Source organism: Tursiops truncatus, chromosome 1 (assembly GCF_011762595.2).
Source record: "Tursiops truncatus isolate mTurTru1 chromosome 1, mTurTru1.mat.Y, whole genome shotgun sequence".
Classification (NCBI taxonomy): domain Eukaryota; kingdom Metazoa; phylum Chordata; class Mammalia; order Artiodactyla; family Delphinidae; genus Tursiops; species Tursiops truncatus.
Window position 1 is genome coordinate 129876589 of NC_047034.1, and position 21491 is coordinate 129898079.

The 21491-nt window shown below is 38.4% G+C and overlaps 1 protein-coding gene across 10 annotated transcripts in view; it reads right to left on the minus strand.

Annotated features, from left to right (window-relative positions):
* The window catches only part of ALG6 (ALG6 alpha-1,3-glucosyltransferase), a 72593-nt gene extending 51662 nt beyond the window's left edge, over positions 1-20931 (minus strand). For 4 of the 10 annotated variants that reach the window (XM_073788879.1, XM_019919658.3, XM_019919664.3 and 1 more), the window contains exons 1-3: positions 20817-20931; positions 16428-16699; positions 11390-11425 (exon numbers count right to left, since the gene is read on the minus strand). In XM_073788879.1, coding sequence (XP_073644980.1) covers positions 11390-11425; positions 16428-16509 — 118 coding nt within the window. In that variant the 5' untranslated portion in view covers positions 16510-16699; positions 20817-20931. Of the gene's footprint in view, positions 1-3006; positions 3125-4035; positions 4081-11389; positions 11426-16427; positions 16700-20108; positions 20759-20816 lie in introns of those variants that run through there. The other 6 variants (XM_073788909.1, XM_073788888.1, XM_019919661.3 and 3 more) reach the window with 4 other exon arrangements.
* Between the last annotated feature and the right edge of the window lie 560 nt (positions 20932-21491).

Consider the following 21491-nt stretch of genomic DNA (forward strand, 5'->3'; position numbering starts at 1 on the left):
AATAAAAATACACTTTAGTATATCAGTGATTTTATTTCCTTATGAAATAAAATCCTTATGAAATTTTTCTAAATTATAGAGATAGTATAGGTGGAGGAAAAGAACACAGAAGTTACCTAAAAAGTCAGAGAGATGAGGTCTGAATCCTAGCACTGCTAGCACACTGAGTGACTGTGTAACCCTGAGCAAATGACTTAACCTCCCTAAGCCTCAGTACATTAAAAACAGAATCAATACTGTCACCTAAAGGACTGTTGGAATAAAGAAAATAATGAACATAAAATAACCTGTATAGTACCTGGCACACATAAACATTCAATAAAGATTGTTAACATTAATTAGTTATTAACATCAGTTTTTTTTTTTTTTTGGCCATGCCACGTGGCACGTGGGATCTTAGTTCCCCAACCAGGGATCAGACCTGCACCCCCTGCATTGCAAGCACAGAGTCTTAACCACTGGACCACCAGGGAAGTCCCTTAATTAGTTTTTAATTAATTAGTTGATAATACTAATCATAAGATATCCAAGTTTATTTTTACTTCATGAGAAAGACTGTCAACTATACTGTCCAATAAGTATCATAAAACAATAATAATAACAAATGTCTATACTTTACCAAGGACTTTTACAAGCTAAATATAAATAACTTAAGGTCAAGTACAGAACCAAAAACGGACTATATATTGCAAAGACATTGGTTAGGTCAGGCTTTGATGTCAAATGAGTTATATAAAAACTACCACGGGCTTCCCTGGTGGCACAGTGGCTGAGAGTCCGCCTGCCGATGCAGGGGACACGGGTTCGTGCCCCGATCTGGGAAGATCCCACGTGCCGCGGAGCGGCTGGGACCGTGAGCCATGGCCACTGAGGCTGCGCGTCCGGAATCTGTGCTCCGCAACGGGAGAGGCCACAACAGTGAGAGGCCCGCGTACCGCAAAAAAAAAAAAACAAAAACAAAAATCAAACAAAAACTGCCACTTTATAGTTTTTTTTTTACTTCAAAATTACAAATAAGGGATAATGGATCTTTAATAACTAACAATTGACAGTGTCTACTACATACCAAATACAACAATGGAGCAGTTATTATTATCATCCCCACTTTACAGCTAGCAAAACAGAGGCAATGGTCACCCAGGTAATGAATAGCAGAGTCTGGACTGGAACCCAGGCAGACTGGCTCCATAATCCATGTTCTGGGCTCCTACTGTGTATTGCCTCACAACTTGGTTAAGGTAGGTTGTTAACCTTAAATCATTTTAAATGATATAAAGGTAATTCCATTTAGTAAATAGTAAACAACCACTATTTAGCTAGCAGTTGACTACAAAACTGTGAGAAGGCCCAAATAGGTACACTACAGACACAGGTTTCTTAATGAGCAAGTGAAAATCACATATAGTCAAATATATTCATTAATCCATTGGGAAGGTGTGCCACATTGGTGAATGATATGTTATCAATCACCGAACTCTAACCCAGACGTCCTCCAGCGTTAGAACACTACATTAAGTAGATTTTTTGCATTTAACAGCTGTATTATTCCACTATTCTTTAAATGCTAGCATCTCCACCCAAGGAGATACTCCCAAGTATGAGATAATCATGGGAAAAGCAGATTAACATCTCCAAAGCACATACACATTGAGTGACTGCCGCAAAACATTACCCACAGTACAGGCACATGTATACACACACACAAACCTACCGCTGTCTCTCTCTTAGAAAGTACCATATCTTATTCATTTTTGCATTCTCAGGATGTAACTGTACCTAGCAGATTCTCAGTGAATGATGATGTAGGAAGGATGTCAATATTATCAGTATGATATAGCAAGGATTTTTAGTTCAAAAAGATTTGAATTTTTGAGTCCCTGATTTTCCACTTACTGAATGTGCAACACTAAGCAGTTTGTGATGGCAGACCAATTAATTATGCGAAGGCTACTTTAACACAATGCCCATATACTGGTTCTTGTCTCAAAACATCTTTAAGTTACTATCTGGCATTTTGAAATTCCAAGCCTCTGCTCATGCTGCTTACTTCCTCTCCCTATTCAGACACCTCTTTTATCAACTCGTATCCAACCTTTAAGAACCATCCCAACTGCCAAATTCTCCACAAAACCTTCCCTTGTAAATTAAAAACATACTGATCATTAATTATTGACTTCTTAGAACTAATCTTTATTAAGGGCAAACTACAGACATCATATTTATACATATTATTTTATTATTCATTACAGTAAGTCTAACAAGCAAGTGTTGAAATACTTATTTTCTTCATATTAGGCTAGGGATTGTCAGAGTGATTAAGGAAAAAGAATTATTAGCAACTGCAGTAGTGAAAACTTTATTAAGTACTTAAGAGCAAAATAAAATGCCAAGAGCTTTAGATGTAACTCATTTGATCTGCAACCTATGATTTTACCAGCATTTTACTGATGAGGAGACTGAGACCCTGAAATTTTAAAATAACTTGCCCAGTGTCACACAGCCAATAAGACACAGCTAGTAACATTCAAACCCACCGGCGTTAAATCTCAATACCTGTGTCCTTGTCAGAGAGTAAACAGTAGAGCCATGATTTGAATAGGAAAAAGAAGACAATAGCCATAACAAGAAATAAATACCAAACTTGAAATATATCAATTGTTTAGTGAATTGAAAACCCATTACCACAGTATCTCAGAGCTATATCTCCTCCTTCTGTTTAATAAACAGCATGTGAAAAAATGTAGAAATCAAAATAGTTAAGTCAAGTAGATTTTAAAAAGGAAAAAAAAATTATTGACTTCTCATAATACTTATATTTTCAGTATCATATATTTTGTCACATGATTATACTATTTTCTAATAGCTACCCAAATAAGAATTTTAATTCCAGTGGACATAGAATGTGATTTTTCCAGAGTTCACAGGAAACATATTGCTAGGCATATAGTACATACTTTCAGTTAAAACTTGCTCAGTTAACTGAACAGGAGGGGGGGATTAACTTACAATTTTTTTAAAGAAGGAAAATAATTTCCCACTGAATTAACTGCATCTTTACGCGTGCACTTCATAGATGTGTGTGTGCTGTGGGGGTAGTTTCTCTTTTCGGTGATACAGCTGCTATCTACAGGGAGAAAGGAATTGATTTTTATTTTTTTTCTTTTGCTTTTGTTTGCTTTTTTAGCCCACTGGGATAGCCCACTGGGATAATACCTATACAGTGGGCACAGGAAACTACTTAAGTCATAGAGGATCTTAAGTAGTTTTTAGCCCACTGGGATAATACCTATACAGTGGGCACAGGAAACTACTTAAGTCATAGAGGATCTTAAGTAGTTTCCTACACCTGAAAAAATCCAACTATCTGGATTTTCTGAAATTGCTCTAGACTTGGGGTCAGTGTGGAAGAATTTATTACCATTCTCTAACAAAGAGAAGAGTGGATAATGACTCTCTTCAGGGTTGAGAAACTAAGTTTCTATCCAGAGTCTGACCTACTTCAGTAAATGCAGCTGACACTGGCTATGAAATTAGTACTTAAGTTTTTAAAACTGCTAAAGTGCCCTTAAAGCAACCCAGAAGACCAACCCAACTGTACCTATGGGAGCTTCACTTGGGAAGGGCAAAATGGATTCCTTCTACTGTGATTAATTCTACAAATTCATTTACATGAGATTCAGAATTACATAAAGAAAACGTATTAATGTACATTTACAAAGCTTCAATTTTGTCTCATTCTTAGGAAAATGGGCTTAAGCACCACTTAAATGTTCATTTTATTAATTGCTGAACTATTCAGAACTATGTTAGAATTTAAAAAACAAGTAGTTTCTTTGATAACAATACACACTAATTGCCTTTACATTGAAACTTTAAACATTCTAAGGGAAGAGAATTTGGTTAAAATTTTCCATAATAATCCCCCTTTTATATATTCTTAGTGAGTGAGAAGAAACATTACAAATAACAATGGGTAAGCTGAGAAACTATACAGTATGTGCATTTCAAAAGAAGAAATAACGGACTAATACTAACCAAGCTCACCTGAGCTTCCTCACTCCAGTGCTTCCTAATTACAATCTTAAAACAAGAAAAACAGAAAGCAAACTAAAATAAGCATGTTAAAAGCAAATTATAACCAAAATAAGTATTTTAATTAATAGAGGGAAAAAAATCTCAACGGAGTCACAGATGTTACACTCATTCAGTAATCCTCCCAGCCTCCTCTGATATAGTAGAAGTTCGTCACACGTGAACACTAAATGTCACACTGTTTACGATGGAGTTGAGAACTCTGACAGAATCACCATTTTTCTTAGTATTTAGCATTTTTATTTTTCTTATCTGAAAAATGACAAAAATATGTAACAACCACCTACAAAAGATGCTACAAATATTTTAATATGCAATAACAATACTCCTCTTACATAGTGATCCAAAAATACTCTTGTTCTGTTGACTTTCTTAGAAGACAATTTAAGGGTTAAGGTTTAACTTTTTTGTTTTTGAAGTATAGTTGATCTACAATGAGGTGTTAGTTTCAGGTATACAGCAAAGTGATTCACTTATACATACATATATATCTATGCTTTTAAAAATTCTTTTCCCTTATAGATTATTACAAGATATTTAGTATAGGTCCCTGTGCTATACAGTACATCCTTGTTGGTTATCTATTTTATATATATATAGTAGTGTGTATGTTAATCCCAAACTCCTAATTTATCCCTCCTCTCCCTTTCCCCTTTGGTAACCACAAATTTGTTTTCTATGTCTGTGAGTCTATTTCTGTTTTATAAGTAAGTTCATTTGTATCATTTTTTTTAGATTCCATATACAAGCAATATCATGATATTTGTCTGTCAGGCTTACTTCACTTAGTACGATAATCTCTAGGTCCATCCATATTGCTACAAACAGCATTATTTCATTCTTTTTTTGACTGAGTAATAGTCTATTGTACATATTCTTTAACCATTCATCTGTCAATGGACATTTAGGTTCCTTCCATCGTATATACTACTGCAATGAACACTGCAGTGCATGTATCTTTTCAAATTATAGTTTTCGCCAGATATATGCCCAGGAGTGGGATCGCTGGATCATACAGTAACTCTATTTTTAGTTTTTTAAGTAAACTCTATACTGTTAAGAGTAAGGTCTAAAATAAGTAACAGGACTTTCCTGGTGGCGCAGTGGTTAAGAATCCGCCTGCCAATGCAGGGGACACAGGTTTGAGCCCTGCTCCGGGAAGATCTCATATGCCACAGAGCAACTAAGCCCGTGTGCCACAACTACTGAGCCTGCACTCTAGAGTCCATGAGCCACAACTACTGAGCCTGCATGTCACAACTACTGAAGCCCGTGCACCTAGAGCCCACGCTCTGCAACAAGAGAAGCCACCGCAAGGAGAAGCCCGCACACCATAACGAAGAGTAGACCCCGCTCGCAGCAACTAGAGAAAGCCCGCAGCAGCAACGAAGACCCAACACAGCCAAAAATAAATAAATAAATAAATAAATAAAATAAGTAACAGGAGTCCTGTTTTCAGATGAGGGAAGTAACTGAGTAAACTCAGACTTCAGGAGAGAAATGTTAGAATAAGTAATGTATGTAAGCCACAGGGATAGAAAAGTATTATATATGCATGCTGTCCTCTACTTGATTCCCATTAAGCATTTGATTATGTACACTAGTAATACTGAAATGGTGTGATTTTTTTAAATTATTTAACTCTATACCCTGATATTAATTTAACTTTCTCTTGAGATAAAGAGTGCAAAAAAATAATATATCTGTCAAAATTAGAAGACTAAAGGAAAATTAGAAGACATGGGATTGCAAACTAAATAATGATCAGGAGTAATACAGCCTGAAGTAAGAAAAGGGTATTTGTCTCTCTCTTTCTGACTTACTTCACTCTGTATGACAGACTCTAGGTCTATCCACCTCACTACAAATAGCTCAATTTCGTCTCTTTTTATGGCTGCATAATATTCCATTGTATATATGTCCCACATCTTCTTTATCCATTCATCCGATGATGGACACTTAGGTTGTTTCCATCTCTGGGCTATTGTAAATAGAGCTGCAATGGAATGACTATCCAAAGGACCAGTTATGGATTGAAAGCAAAGGTAACACAAATTCCATATTTCATATGACAACTTTTAACTGGGCTTTTCCTCAGCACTCCTTTATCCCATTCCAGCTACCAATTAACTCCCTCCTTCCATTCACTAACAACTTCCTAAAAGTTGCTATGTCCACTTATTAACTCCCATTTAGTCCATTATGGTCTGGTAGTTAGGAAGCTCACAATGGCATCCTAGTGATCCTTTGTCTATTTTAAATTTTCATTCTACTTGACATGTCTAGAACTTGACACTGTTGGCCAGTCCTTATTTCTTAAAATTCTCTAATTCCCCAGCTTCCAGGATAATAACTTCTCTGGGCTCTAATGTTACATGATTTCTTCTCAGTCTCCGTTAATCATTACCCCTTCTCCGTGAAGATGATCAGTGGTTAAACCCGTTTTCTTCTGTACTACAGATGCTCCCAACTCTGTGGCTTCAACCATCATCTCTATCAACCTTTTGTAAAAATCAGAATAACCTGTGGAGCTTTAAGAAATACAGATGAAACTAGTTTCCAGCAACATGGCACACTCAGAAGGTCAGAAAAACACCTCCAATACAGGAAAAGTATGTATTTTTTAATTATTTATTTTATATATTATACATGTACAATTTTAATATATGGCTGAATCAGCAGCAAAATAAGAGAATTCCTTAGAGGCCAGAAACAACAAAAAAAGCATAGACCCAGAAGAGTAAGCATTTGTCCTGAGGGAATCCAGTGATCTTTGGTGGCCTATACCCTAGGTACTGAAAAGCTCTATGCCATAAGTAAGGAGGCAAAGCCTGAGTACTTGAACAAGTAGGAATTCAATGTCAGAAAAATCTCTACTAGGATTAAAAATATGAAGCCTCTGAGGAGATGGTGAAGATAGTATTTATCTCTGCCTTGGCTCTTGGTATTACAGGAAAAAAGAAGTCTCCCAAAAATTCCTAACCATAAGCCTGCACTCACCCAGTTTGGGGCCTGAATTTACATCAAGTATTTGCCAAAGGAATCTTAAGATGAGAATTCACTTTGACTTTTGTTAAAAGTGCCCCAGGTGCCTGGGAGGAGGCAACCCAAACCCTCTGTGGAGAAATACACAGTAAACTGAGGCCTCAAAGAATTCCCACAGATAAAAGTTCTAAGTCACATGAGCTCACAATTTTAAAAAATCACTAAACTCATGAAGAAACAAAATAACATAAGCAAGAGTCAACAACAAACTATGAAATCAGACTGCAGGTATTAGAATTTTCTGATAGGTAATATAAAATAAGCATGTTTAGTATGTTTAAAGATATAAGAGAAGACATTAAGAGTATGTTGAAGAACAAGAGATCTTCAGAAATGATCAAAAAGATCTGAAAAGGAAACAGGTAGAAGTTCTGGAAATTAAAAATATAATAGTTGAAATTTGAAAACTCAATAGACAGGTTAAAAAAAAACAGATTAAACACAGCTAAAGAGAAAAGTAATGAACAGGAAGACAGATCTGATGATTATACAGAAAGCAGTATGAAGAAACTATGAGAAGGGAAAGACAAGCAATTATGAGGTATAGAGAGAATGAAAAGACCCAACATAGTTTGAACAAGGAGAATAGAAATGAGAGAGATGCAATATCTGAAGAGATAACAAAATTATGAAGTCAATGAGGTGAAGAAACTGTTGTCTATTTTATTCTCTGCTATATCACCTACCCTTGGCATAAAGTGAGTGTCCTACACACACCTGCTGAATGGTTAAAAGAACAAAGATATAACATATATCTAACCAGAGTTCTACAAGGAAGAAAAAGTATGAAAAGAGACGGTTGGCTGAGCAGTTTCTAAACAGACACAAGGTACCATTCCTTAGAGCCAGAAATCCCAAAAAATCCTAAGATAAAATTTTTAATATTCACATGTAGATATACCATAGTGAAATTGCAGCAAGAGAGAAAAGACAAATCACCTACTAAGGAATAACAATTAAAATGACAGCTGATGTCTGAACATAAGCAACAGAAACTAAAAAACAATGAGAGAAGATTTTCAAAGTATTAACAGAAAATAACTGTCAATACAGAATTCCATACCCAGAAAAACTTAACAAAGAGCAAAATAAAGGTATTTTCAGACAAAAATGGAGTTTGCCAGCAACAGACTCTCACTAAAAAAAAAAATACCTCCCAAAAAATACCTCCCAGGAAGAAAGAAAATGATCTCAAAGGAAGATGTACTATGTAAGAAGGAAGGGTAAAAAGAAAATGAGGGTAAAACTGGGTAACTATAAATTGTATAAAATAACAGTGACTAACATCTAAAATCATGAAAGAACTGAAATCCTAGGCAATAATACCGTTTTAATTTGAGGCAGGAGGTGAAGATCTGTAACTAGAGTTAAAACATTCTAAGGTCCTAGTGTTGTTCAAAAAGAGGATATAAATACAAATTTTAGGTTTTGTTAAGTTAAATATGTATGTGAAAATCTCCAGAGTAAGCCCTGAAAGAACAAAATAAAGTATAGCTTCCAAATCAGTAGGGGAGAGAAAATGGAATTAGGGAGGGGAATTGGTTAGACATATTTAAATCACAGGGATTCAGAGGTAGAGGGTAAGAGAACAGATATACCAAGCAAAAATTAACCTAAAGAAAACTAGTAAAGCTATATTAATTTTACAGGAAATAGACTTTAAGACAAAAGCATTACTGTAAATAAACAGGGACATGACAATGTCATGAAATTCAAGTCACAAGGAAAAATATTCTAAATCACCTAATAATATAGATTCAAAATATTCCAACAAAAATTGACAGAACTACAAAAAGAAACTGCAGCTCTCTCAATAACTGGTAGATCAAATGGGCAAAAATCAGTAAGAATATAAAAAATTTGAATCAAAACAACTGATATTAAGTAAATGGATATATGCAGACTATTAAACTGGAGAATATATATTTTAAACCAAAAACAATTCCAGTCTTGAGTACTATTCCAGATTTTAGGAAAGAGGGTATACTCCCTAATTCATTTTATGTGGCTAGCACACCCTTGATAACAAATCTGACAAAGGCATTTTAAGGAAGTAAAATTGCAGGCCAATTTTATTTGTAAGCATGGATGCTAAAATCATAAAAAATTAATAAGCCAAATCTATCAATATACTTTAAAAAAAGATAATATAACACAAATAGAGTTATTCTAGGAATGCAAGGTTGGTGCAATGCTAGAAAGAACAAAAACATACTCAATGGTATATTAAAAGCATCTATTAAAATTAGGAACAAGAGAAAGAAGCCAGAATCACTACTTCTATTCAACACTGTAATAAGGTCCTAGAATTAAGAAGACAAGAAAAAGGAAATAAAAAGGGTAGGAAGTAGAAAAGAAGAAATAATACTGTCATTATTCATAGATCACTTTATTTTACACAGAAGATCCAAAAAATACTTCAGAGAAATTATTAGAATTACAAGTTTAGGAAAGTTACCAAATATTAAAAAATAAACCACATTTTTATACCCCTGGAAAAAGCATTTAGAAAAGCAATTTTTTAAAAGATACCATCTACAATGGTGAGGAAGAAAAGATATTTAAGACACCTAGGAATACATCTAAGAAAGGATGTATAAGACTTTCATGTAGAAAATATAAAATTTTGTTGAAAGACATTAAAGAAGACAAATAAATGGAGAAGCATACCATCTTAATGAATCAGAAGCCCTACCTACTATGGTAATGATTGTCAATTCCACCCAAATTAATCAATAGTATAGAATATAATTCCAGTCAAAATCCCAACAGGGACTAACACACCATTGTAAAGCAATTATACCCCAATAAAGATGTTAAAAAAAAAAAAAAAAAAAAAATCCCAACAGGGTTTTTCATAGGACTTTAACAATCTGATTTTTAAAAAAGACATATATGGGGAATTCCCTGATGGTCCAGTGGTTGTGACTTGGCGCTTTCACTGCCATTCAATCCCTGGTCAGGGAACTAAGATCCCATCAGCCCAAAAAAAGGACACGTGTGTACTAGCTTTCTATTGCTGCATAACAATTATTACAAAATTAGCAGCTTAAAACAATATTCTTTTGTAAACTAATAGTTCTACAGGTCAGAAGTCTGGGTGGGCATAACTTGGTTCTCTGTTCAGGGCTCACAAGGCCAAAATACGGTGTCAGCCAGTCTAGACGCTTACCTGGAGGCCTGGGGAAAGAATTCAGTTCCAAGTTCATTCAGGCGATTGGCTGCAGGTCTGAGGTCGCTGAATCTTGCTGGGGGCTACTCTCTGCAACTAGAGGTCACTCCTATTCCTTATCACATGGCCCCCTCCATTGTCAAACCAGAAAAAGTGCTGAGTCCTTACGATCTGAATCTCTCCAGGGTTCTCTTCTACTGTCAACTGGAGCAAGTTCTCTGCTTTTAAGGTCTCATGTGATTACAGTGGGCAAACCTGGATAATCCAATGCAATCTATCTTAAAGTCAATTATGTCATATGACATAACATAATCACTCCCAAATAGATCTCATCATTTTCACAGGTTCTGGGGATTAAGGCAGAACATCTTTGGGGGACCATTTAAGAAATTCTTCCTACTACAATATGAAAGAGAAAAGCCCAGAATAGCTCAGACACCAGTGAAGTGGAACTATCAGGTGGGAGAACTTGCCTCACAACATATCAAGACAAGGTAAAATTATAGTAATAAGACATGGCAGTGATGAAACAATGGATCAGAATGGAGAGCCAGAAACAGACCCTTGTGTGTATGAAAACCTGATATAGACAGAGCTGGTAGTGCAGATTTATGGGAAAGGATGGACTATTCAATAAACGAGCTGAAACAACTGTTTTTATCCATGTGAAAAAAAAAATTTTTAATGGTTCCCTAACTCACATGTTATACATAAAGTTCAGTTCTAAGGAGATAAAGACTTAAACAGGAAGGACAAATCTTACTTTTTTTTTTTTTTTTTTTGTGGGCCACTTAACACGGCTTGCAGGATCTTAGTTCCCTGACCAGGGATTGAACCCACGCCCTCAGCATTGAAAGCGCAGAGTCCTAACCACTGGACCGCCAGGGAATTTCCAAATCTTACAATTTTTAGAAGAAAATTTTAGAAAAATATCTTTGTGACCCAGAAGTAGGGAAGGATTTCTTAAAGATACAAAAGCACAAATCGTAAAGGAAAAAGATTGGTAAATTTCATTATTTTAAAGTCAAAAATTCTTGTTCACCAAAAGACACTGTAAAGTGTGAAAAGATAAGCCATTACCTGGGAGAAGATATCTGCAACTTGTACAAAGGTTAGCTTCCAGAATACAGAACACATAGGAAAAAAACAAAAGACAAAATATAGAATACATAAGAAGAAAACTAATATAAATGTACAAATGACATAAGCAAATATCACAGAGAAGGAAATACAAATGACTAATAAACACAAAAGTATGCTCAATCTTTTAGAAATGAAATTCAAAATAAATAAATGAATTCAGCAATGAAGGAAATTAAAATTAAAATCACAATAAAATATCATTTCACACACTCCAGCCTGGCAAAAATTCAGAAGTTTAACACTACCAAATGCTGTGAAGAATGTGGAGTAATAGGAACCCTCCCACTTGGGAAGTGCCTCAATACTAGAAAGGCTCAGAATGGACCATCTACATAAAATTGACTCTAGGAATTGGCACAAATGATTTCTGGTTCATCTCTTGCACTTGCTTTGTTCTAGCTCTGAGGTTAGGCATGAGCTTAAAGAGAAATTGGACAAAATACGATCTGTCTACTTTGATTCTAGCCAAGAAAAAGAAGTCCTGCTATTGGCCCTGCCAAGGTCACCACCAGGCTGCATTTGGAGTATGAAGCTAGAAACTAACTCTAATAACAAAGTGTTCTCTGTGACCAGCTGAAGATGGATTTATGTGTTCCTGTGCCCCCAGACAAAGTGCATCTCCCAAAATTCCCGCTTTTTTATATGACTAAAATGCACCCAAATCTTAACATAACCAAAAGAGAATTCATTACCTTCCCCCACTGAATCTGCCCTACCTCTCAGTTTTCAGTCTCAGTATCTCTAAACTTAGAAACCAGACTCATTCTCAAACTCTTCCTTCTTATTTATCCTTGCATACAATTAGTCATTAAATTTTGCTGATTTTTACCTAATATGGCTCTCAAATTTAGTCACTTAGTCCAGGCCCTCATCATCCCTTTCCAAGACCACTGAAACCAGCTATGCATAACAACTTCAAATAAGCATTATAAACATACATGAGGCCACTGCACATAGATGCTACCATCAGTCTCTACACGTTCTACTCCAAACACCATGCTGCCTCTAAAGCTGTCTTCGTAAAAAACAAATCTGATTATGTGAATTCCCGGCTTAAAAACCTCTATTGCCCAAAAGATAAATCCCTCACACGTTACTTCAGCTCACAGTCTGCCTCAAATTTATTTCTGCCACCCCATCTCTTACTGTTCCACTTACCGTGCACCCTGTATTCCAGTCACACCTACATCCTCACCAAACCTCAAAGAACTCTAATCCCTTGGTCATGCTATTTCCTCTTACTGGAGTACTCTCCTCACCTCCTTTTCTGCCTAGTAAAATTCTTCCCTCCTTTTTAGAACAAACTTTAATGTTATACAGCAAATCCCCTACACACTAATGAGTTCCATTCCGAGAGCACGTTCGTTAAGTCCAACAAAGTTAGCCTAGGTACCCAACTAACACAATCGGCTATATAGTACTGTGCTGTAATAGGTATAATACTTTTCACACAAATAATACATAAAAAGCAAACGAACACAAAAAATAAAGAAAACATTTTTAATCTTACAGTACAGCACCTTGAAAAGTACAGTAGTACAGTACAACAGCCGGCATACAGGGGCTGGCATCGAGTGAACAGGCAAGAAGAGTCACTGACTGGAGGACGGAGGGGAGGTGGGAGATGGTAGAGCTGAAGGATCGTCAGTGATAGGAGACAGAGGGCAAGCTGCAATTTCACTCAGCCCTTACGTTGACGGCACAGGTTCTGGTTCCTTGCTGGATTCAATTCTACCTACCCTCTTGAAGAAACAATCCAGTGATGTCTGGGCAGTAGCTCTTTTTTTCTCGTCATAGATGACACGGTAGCACTGAATTGCATTCTGAATGGCTGTTGCAACCTTCGTGTACCATTCTACGTTCAGGTTCTGTGCCTCAAAACTAACTGCCTCCTCAAATAAAGAAAATCCCCTTGCCACTTCCTGCGTCGTGAATCTCTTCGGTGCTTCAGTTACTTCTTCTTCCTCTTGTCTCTCTCCGTCCTTTCTCTGGGCCTCCAATTCCTGGCACTTCTTAGCAGTACCAGCTATGTCACTGCTGCTTTTACACTTGCTTCTGGACATCCTGGGCTTGAAATAAAGATACTGTACTACTGTACTCTATACAGTACTGTACGGTAAAGTACACAAAAGCACAACCATTTGTAGAGGATGCACACACGTGACAAGGTACGCCAGTCACGTAAACTAATTTACATGATTGGACAGGAGAACACACGTCCACATCTTTGAAAGTTCACAATTTGAAGGTTCGTATGTAGGGAACTTACTGCATTCTAAGCCTTTCTCATCTGAATTAGAAGTCCCCTGTGCTCCCAGTCTACTTTGTTTATACCACACTATATTTTAATGCAATATATACCTACATGTCTGCCCTACCCACTAGACTGTGAACTTCTCTAGGGAAGTAAAAGTGTGATTCTAAGACCCAATTACAACATTTCAGGGGGGGGGTTCCCACACACATCCAGCAAGCAATTCTCTGGACACCACCTGGATATCCGATATCTCAACTAAATTCTGACACTATCTACCTGGAGATAGCATTAGATCCTATAAGTTATGGGTTCAGTCCTACAAGACTGCATCCCACACCCCACACCCACTTCAGACACCACTGTCAAGACCCATGGCCTACAGGTTGCAGGTTGCCCCCTCCAACTCAGGGTGTCAATGGCAAATCCAGGTTATCACACGTACTTTTGACTGACAGGCTATAGATCAGAGGTACCCACAATCTCCTCTTTAGGTTCGATCAATTTGCTAGAGTGGCTCACAGAACTCAGAGAAACATTTTTCTTAACTAGATTACTGGTTTATTATAAAAGGATGTAAGTTGGGAACAGCCAGATGGAAGAGATGCATAGAGCAAGATGTGGGGAAAGGAGAGCAGAGCTTCCATGCCCTCTCCAGGCATGCCACTCTACCCGCATCTCCACGTGTTCACCAACCCAGAAACTCTCCAAATCCAGTCCTTTTGGGTTTTAATAGAGGCTTCATTACATAAGCATAACTAATTAAATCACTGGCCATAGGCAATGATTCAATCTCTAACCCTTCCCCTCCCCTCCCCAGAAATCAGGGGGTGGGATTGAAAGTTCCCACCCTCTAAGCATAAGGTTGGTTTGCCTAGCAACCAGCCTCCATCCTTAAGTGGGGGACCCAAAGCCACCTCATTAACATAACAAAAAACAACTTTATCATCTCACTTAGAAAATTCCAGCAGTTTTAGGAGCTCTGTGCCAAAACCACAGATGAAGACCAAATATATATGTCTTATTATGAATCACAATATCACAGGTACATACCATGTATTATTCTTGGTCACCCTAAAGACCAGACCTAAAGATATGATCACCAGCAAGACCTATTATTGCTGCACAGCAGACACTCGGTAAATATTTTGGAGTTAAATGATCTGATGTCAGGATCAAATGAGAAAACAGTTAAGAACCACTAATGTGCTGATTATATTCCTACATTACTAAAAATAAAGCACAATCCATACATATTACCTCAATCCTCACAACAACTCTGTTAAAGTACATATTAATATTCATACTTTGTAGAAGAGGTACACAAGGTTCATGAAGATTAAGAACCTTCTCCAAGATCAGGCAGCCAACAGGTGAAAGGACTAAGATTTGAACCCAAGTCTATGGCTGCATTCAAGTGATTTTACTTCCTCAATATTCCTTAAATTCATTTCTCCATCTTTCAACTAACTGCCTTAGTTCAAGACTTCTTTCTCAGAGGCCAGAGAGCAGAGTTAAAGCACTGACTCTGGAATAAAATGTAACTATATTTGAGTCCCAGTTGTCATTTATTGGTTGTCTCATTTTCCACTTGTAAATTAGAGATAATACCTATCTTCAGTGGTGTGGTATTAAGGAAAATGCTCAGTGTCTAGCATTTGGTAAATACTTAAAAAAGAGTAGCTCTTACTTCTATTATTAAGATTGTCTCATTTGTCTCTTTACACCCAACCTTCTTGCTACAATCATTTTTTATTACAATGAAAGTTATTTTTCTAAGACACAAATAATTTCCCGAGCTAACTGTATAGCCAAACCTCTAGCCATCCCTCCCCATCCTTTTCATTCCTTCTTTTTATGCTATCCAATACCAAACACTTCTAACCATGCTCTCATGCCATCTACCACGTCTTTGCACATGTTCTGCTGTCTAGAATATCTTCCCCATTTCATTTGCCTAGCAAATTCCAACTCATCCTTCAAACCTTGAACTCAAAAATCATCTTCTCTGAAAAGTTTTCTCCAGTGCATCCTGATCACTCATTTCTCTATGTTACCTTTGAACCTCACACATACTTCAACATTATAATTATCACATTGTATTGTGACTACTTATCTACTAAAATGTGGACTCTTTAAGTACTGGATCCGTTAAATATTTAAGTATTCACCTGGAATTTCTAGCACTTAGCATAATGCCTGGAACATGAGAAGTATTAAATAAATACTCACAAGGTTAAATTTAATCACATCCCCAGCCTCCAGGACCACACTCCATCAATTCCTCCTCCTTTTCTCTCACATCGTCCCCAATCTTATTCTCCACTGATCTCTTCCTTTCAATGTAGTAACATGCCTTCTCTACCCTAAACAAACAAAAAAGCCTCTTTTGATTCTGCTCCCCCTTTGAAGTACTAGCTCATTTCTCTCTTCAATGCCTAATAGATAATTGTTTCTCAACCTGTCATCTTCCCAGTTAAAACACATCTTTGTTTTATCATTATCACAAAGCCCATGCTTCTATTTAGCTCTTATACAAATTCTATTTATTAGAATTAGATGCTTAAGTGTATTTTCTTGACTACACCAATAAAACCTAAAATTCTTCTCTGTCCCGGTCAGAAGACTATAAACTATTACCAAAAACTAAAAACCTCAAAAAACAAACAAGAAAAATGATTCAAAAAATTATTTACCTATCTTAAACGACAAATGCATTACCTGAGTAAGAATTAAGAGAAACTGTCCACCGTACTGTTAGTCCTAGTAAGACAACAGCTGTCATCAAGTAGCATTTCTCCATATTTCTTCTCGAATTTAGGGAGAGGAAAAATACCAGGACCAATGCTGGAATACTTTTAACACGCAGTCAATCACTTCTTTTCTCGATCAGAGAAATGTTATCAATTCTTTGGAATCAGGAATTTGAGAGGATTTTAAGTGATGCTTTGTTTCCAGTCAAATACTGATTTTTATGTCTATGAAGAAGTAGCCTGCAGAAAAAAAGACAAAAGATACCAAGAGTTAGCTGAGCATAGTACCTACAACAACAAACCCATTAAACCAAGTAGAAAGATGGAGAAGTGGGGGAAGCGGAGGCGGGGAATCGAGGAAAGGGGATAATTTTAAGTTCCTTATCCCCTAGTCCTCTAGTTGGGAAATGTACCTCAAAATGTAGCTCTCCCTATTAAATGTGACTCAATATATCTAAAGATATAGTAAGGATCTGCTCTCACAAGGAAATATTTCTGAGTGAAGAAAAACAACATAGATAGTAGGTCAGTTCTAAACAGAGAATTTTTACCTACAGGTAAAAACAAGACCACAAAGATAAACAAAGGGGTGATTTTACCTTTGGTGTAGACAGAAAGAGGACTTTTATCTTTATATTCAGCTTGAGAAAATCTTCCACTAAAGTAATTTATGTAGTTTGATTTTTCTTTTCTTCCAAAATATAGTTGAACTAACTACACCTACTTTCCATTCTAGAGAATGAACCTTTGTCAGAATCAATAAGAATAGCCCCAACTCTTAAGAGAAAATACAAAAGCAGTAAAATATAATTAACCACTTACATGCTTCATTTTTTTTTACTTTTTCCCTATTGGGTCGGGGTTCTAAAAGTTCAAAGATTTGAAAAATCATGGGCCGTTTTAACCACAGGATATAATTTAATTTACATATATTCAGAAAAATGCAATTAATATATAAATGAAAATTTTAGGGAAAAATTGGCATATTCTACCTACAGGTCAAAAAAGTATTTTCTTACTTAAAAATAGCAAGGGACAACTCTAGAACTAATAAGTCTAGCATGTCAATCAGGTAGAATGACTCAAAGCATTTAATAAGGCTATGTGACTATATTATTCAAATTTGGTTTATGTAAATTCCCTTTTTCTTTCCTCCCTCCTACTGCATCCACCTTTGATCATTCCACTGTTCATTAGAAATTCCAACACAGAGGCAAGGTAGGAGGAAAAATTAAAATTAAATCACTTTCCAATGTTGATTTCAGGTTTGACACAGTTTATAGGCCATTTATAAACTTTTCAAATCCTTTTTTAGTCTAACTCGAAAAGCCCCTTTTAACAACGCATTGCACTATATATTTCAGAATTGCAATACAACACTCTATTTTCTGCTGAGATATCAAGTTTAAAATTGACTTTACAAATGCTAATTCCTGGATTTAAAAATACAGCTTAACTAATATTCCATCTTGGAAATTTAAATCACTAATACAAACAAGTTAAATCAATAATCCACAACATGTAATAATCATAATAAACTTTAAAAGAACATAATGCTTAACTAATAACATGCTGATCAAGTTTTTTTGTCTTTTGGCTGCACCGCGTGGCTTGCGGGATCTCAGTTCCCCAACCAGGGATTGAACCCAGGCCCCCCAGTGAAAGCAAGGAATCCTAACCACTAGGCCACCACGGAACTTTTCTGATCAAGTTTGTTAAAAGCACAAAGATGGGCCTTCCCTGGTGGTGCAGTGGTTAGGAGTCCACCTGCCAATGCAGGGGACATGGGTTCGAGCCCTGGTCTGGGAAGATCCCACATGCCACGGACCAGCTGAGCCCGTGCACCACAACTACTGAGCCTGCGCTCTAGAGCCCGCAAGCCACAACGACTGAAGCCTGTGTGCCTAGAGCCCATGCTCTGCAACAAGAGAAGCCACCTCAGTGAGAAGCCTGCACACCTGAACAACAACAAAAAAAGAGTAGCCCCAAGTAGAGGAAGCCAGCGCACAGCAACAAAGACCCAACACAGCCAAAAATAAACAAATAAATTAAAAAATAAAAAAAATTTAAAAATTAAAAAGCACAAAGGTGGAACAGCTGGCAGATGAAAGAATCATATCCAAAAAGATTTGGACAACATCTATGATGGACCAAATCTAACTCCAGAAATCATTACAGGGATAAATTCAAATAAATTCAAAGTTCTGCACTTAAATGAGAAAAAACCAACAAAAATCAACTGCTTGAGTATTTAAAGGGAGGCAACAAATAACAGATGATAATTATCAGTTCTGTATGGATCCAGAACTGATGACCAATATTATATTAAATATTAGAAAAACTTTTCTAACAACTAGAGCCGTCCAAAAATTAAATGAGCTTCTTCTTGAGAAAGGAGTTTCTCTTTGAAAGGTTCAAGCAGAAGCTAAGCAACAACCTGAAAAGAATATTTTAGAGAGGAGAACAGATAACTAATTTCTAAACTGTGTTTTAAATCTGATTTTTGGATGCATATTATGTATCTGAATTAATATAAATCCTGACAATACAAAAGATGATTTCGTCTCCCAACATGTCCTAATCCCCAGTAAGTGACAAGTATTGCCACTTTTGTAGGGTTTCTTTAATGAGTAAAATGGGTAGGCCTTCACATCCTCCACAAGTGGCTCATGTTAGAAACTGAAGGACATCAAAAACATCTCTTCCTGGGCTTCCCTGGTGGCGCAGTGGTTGAGAGCACGCCTGCCAATGCAGGGGACACGGGTTCGTGCCCCGGTCCGGGAAGATCCCATATGCCGCGGAGCGGCTAGGCGCGTGAGCCACGGCCACTGAGCCTGCGCGTCTGGAGCCTGTGCTCCACAACGGGAGAGGCCACAACAGTGAGAGGCCCGCGTACCACAAAAAACAAAAAACATCTCTTCCTGGCCTAATATATTACGCTTAGAATAAAATCCAAGTACCTCAGCCATAAGATCCTGCCTACCTCTCCAATTTCATCTCCTCCCACTTTCCCACAAGGTCTTCCCTCTTTCTAGAACCTGCCCATTTCATTCATACCTCAGTTCCTTTCCAATTCTATTCCCTTTGCTTGGAATGCTCTTAAGTCAGCTCACTGGCCAATCTTTTGTCATTCATCTTATACCTCAAGCCATCCCCTCAGAAAGTTCATCCCTGACCACCCTTACTAAGGTTTCCACTTCTTACTGTTTGTACCGTTACCTTCTTTTATTTTCTTCCTAATTCTTTTCACTATCAGAAATTATATTTTCACACAACATGAAACAATCTCACAAACATAATCTTGAGTTTAAAAAGCTAGACACCAAAGAATGCACACCATATGGTTCCATTTACAAAAGGCTCATAAATAGGCAAAACTAATCTGTGGCGTTAGAAATCAGGAAAGAGGTTACCTTTGGGGAGGAAAGGTCTCCAGGAAGGTCTTCTGAGAAGACGCTGTGAATGTTGCTTCCTGATTTGAGTGGTGGTTAAAAGATGTGTTTACTTAATGATAAATCAACTAGTTACAATTTATGATTTGTGTACAGTATTTTCTTGTACATGTTATATTCCAATTAAAAAGTATAAAGGAAATTACATTTATTTGCCAACTAGAATATAAGCTCCAGGCAAGGAGGGATTCTCCTACCTTAGTCGTGGCTGGGTTCCCTGCGCTTAGAACAATGTTGGCAGAAAGCAGGTACTCATAAAGTATTATATTTGCTGAATGGAGATCTTCGTGTGTGAAGGGAAGTACCTAATTTTACTGAGCCCTTTATGGTCAAAGATATTCTGTGAGACTTTTAACCGATCTCTTCTCTTTGAACAGTAAAAAGGGTTATTACTTTTCCCATCTGTAAAGCAAAGCACAGTAACTTCCTAACCCATCCTCGCGCGACGAAGTTGCCACGCGGGCAGCAGAGGAGTTTTCCGTCCTACTTTGCCCCGAGGGTGCGTCTGGACAGAAAAAAAAAAGTCTGCCGTCCACGTCCCAGGGCTGAACTTGCTCCTTTCAGCCTGAAAGGTGCCTCCCCCAGGTGGACACCACAGCCAGGGACTACTGCTATCCCAGGTGAGCACGTCTCGCCAAAGGGACCCCTCCTGATGTGTCTCTCTCTTTCTCCGGCGGGCCAGACCCTCAGGACCGCAGGAACAAGGGTGCCAAGCCGCTCCAGCCCAGGGTCCCCCCACCATCACCGCGTCCCCCAGCCGACTCCCAAGCGAGCCTGCGGGCTGGTCTGCGGAGGCCTCGCGTGCCGTTCCTCTGAGCGAAGCGGTGCCGGGAGCCGGGCCGCCAGCCCCAGTCTCTCCCCACCCCGGCCGCGCGCCCCAGAACAGCAGTGACCCGACCCCTTACCCCGCCGCCCGCGGAACGCGGGGATTCGCGCCGCTGCGGGTCCCAGGAAGGCGCCTGCGCGCTCGCCACCGCGGTGGAGTGCCCTGCCGGCCTTCCTTCCGCGTCCGCGTGCTCGCGCGCCGCCCGCGTGCCCTGCGCGGGAGCGAGCCCGTCGAGCGTGAGGGGAGGGGCGGGGAAAAGGCGCGGAGAGGAGGCGGCCGGCTTTGGAGGCGGAGTCCCAGCGGCTGGAACCCGAGAGGCCTGGTGTCCGGGTGAGGCTTGGGGCAGGTGGAAAGCCCCTTGCTCTTCTTTCCTGGGATCGGGGCCAAGGCCTGAAAGGCTGCTTAGTCCACGGATTCCTGTCAGGGGCGCGTCCTGGCTCGCTTCCCACAGTGAACAGCCCCATGGCTAGTCCTGCTTTACTTTCCTCAGGCTACATGCCTGCGAAGAAGAAGGTATTAAGGCTGGGAAGTCAATTCATGGAAGAAAGAGTATTGAACGTACAGCCATTTTTTTTTTTTTTTTTTTGCGGTACGCGGGCCTCTCACTGTTGTGGCCTCTCCCGTCGCGGAGCACAGGCTCCGGACGCGCAGGGTCAGCGGCCATGGCTCACGGGCCCAGCCGCTCCGCGGCACGCGGCATCTTCCCGGACCGGGGCACGAACCCGCGTCCTCTGCATCGGCAGGCGGACTCTCA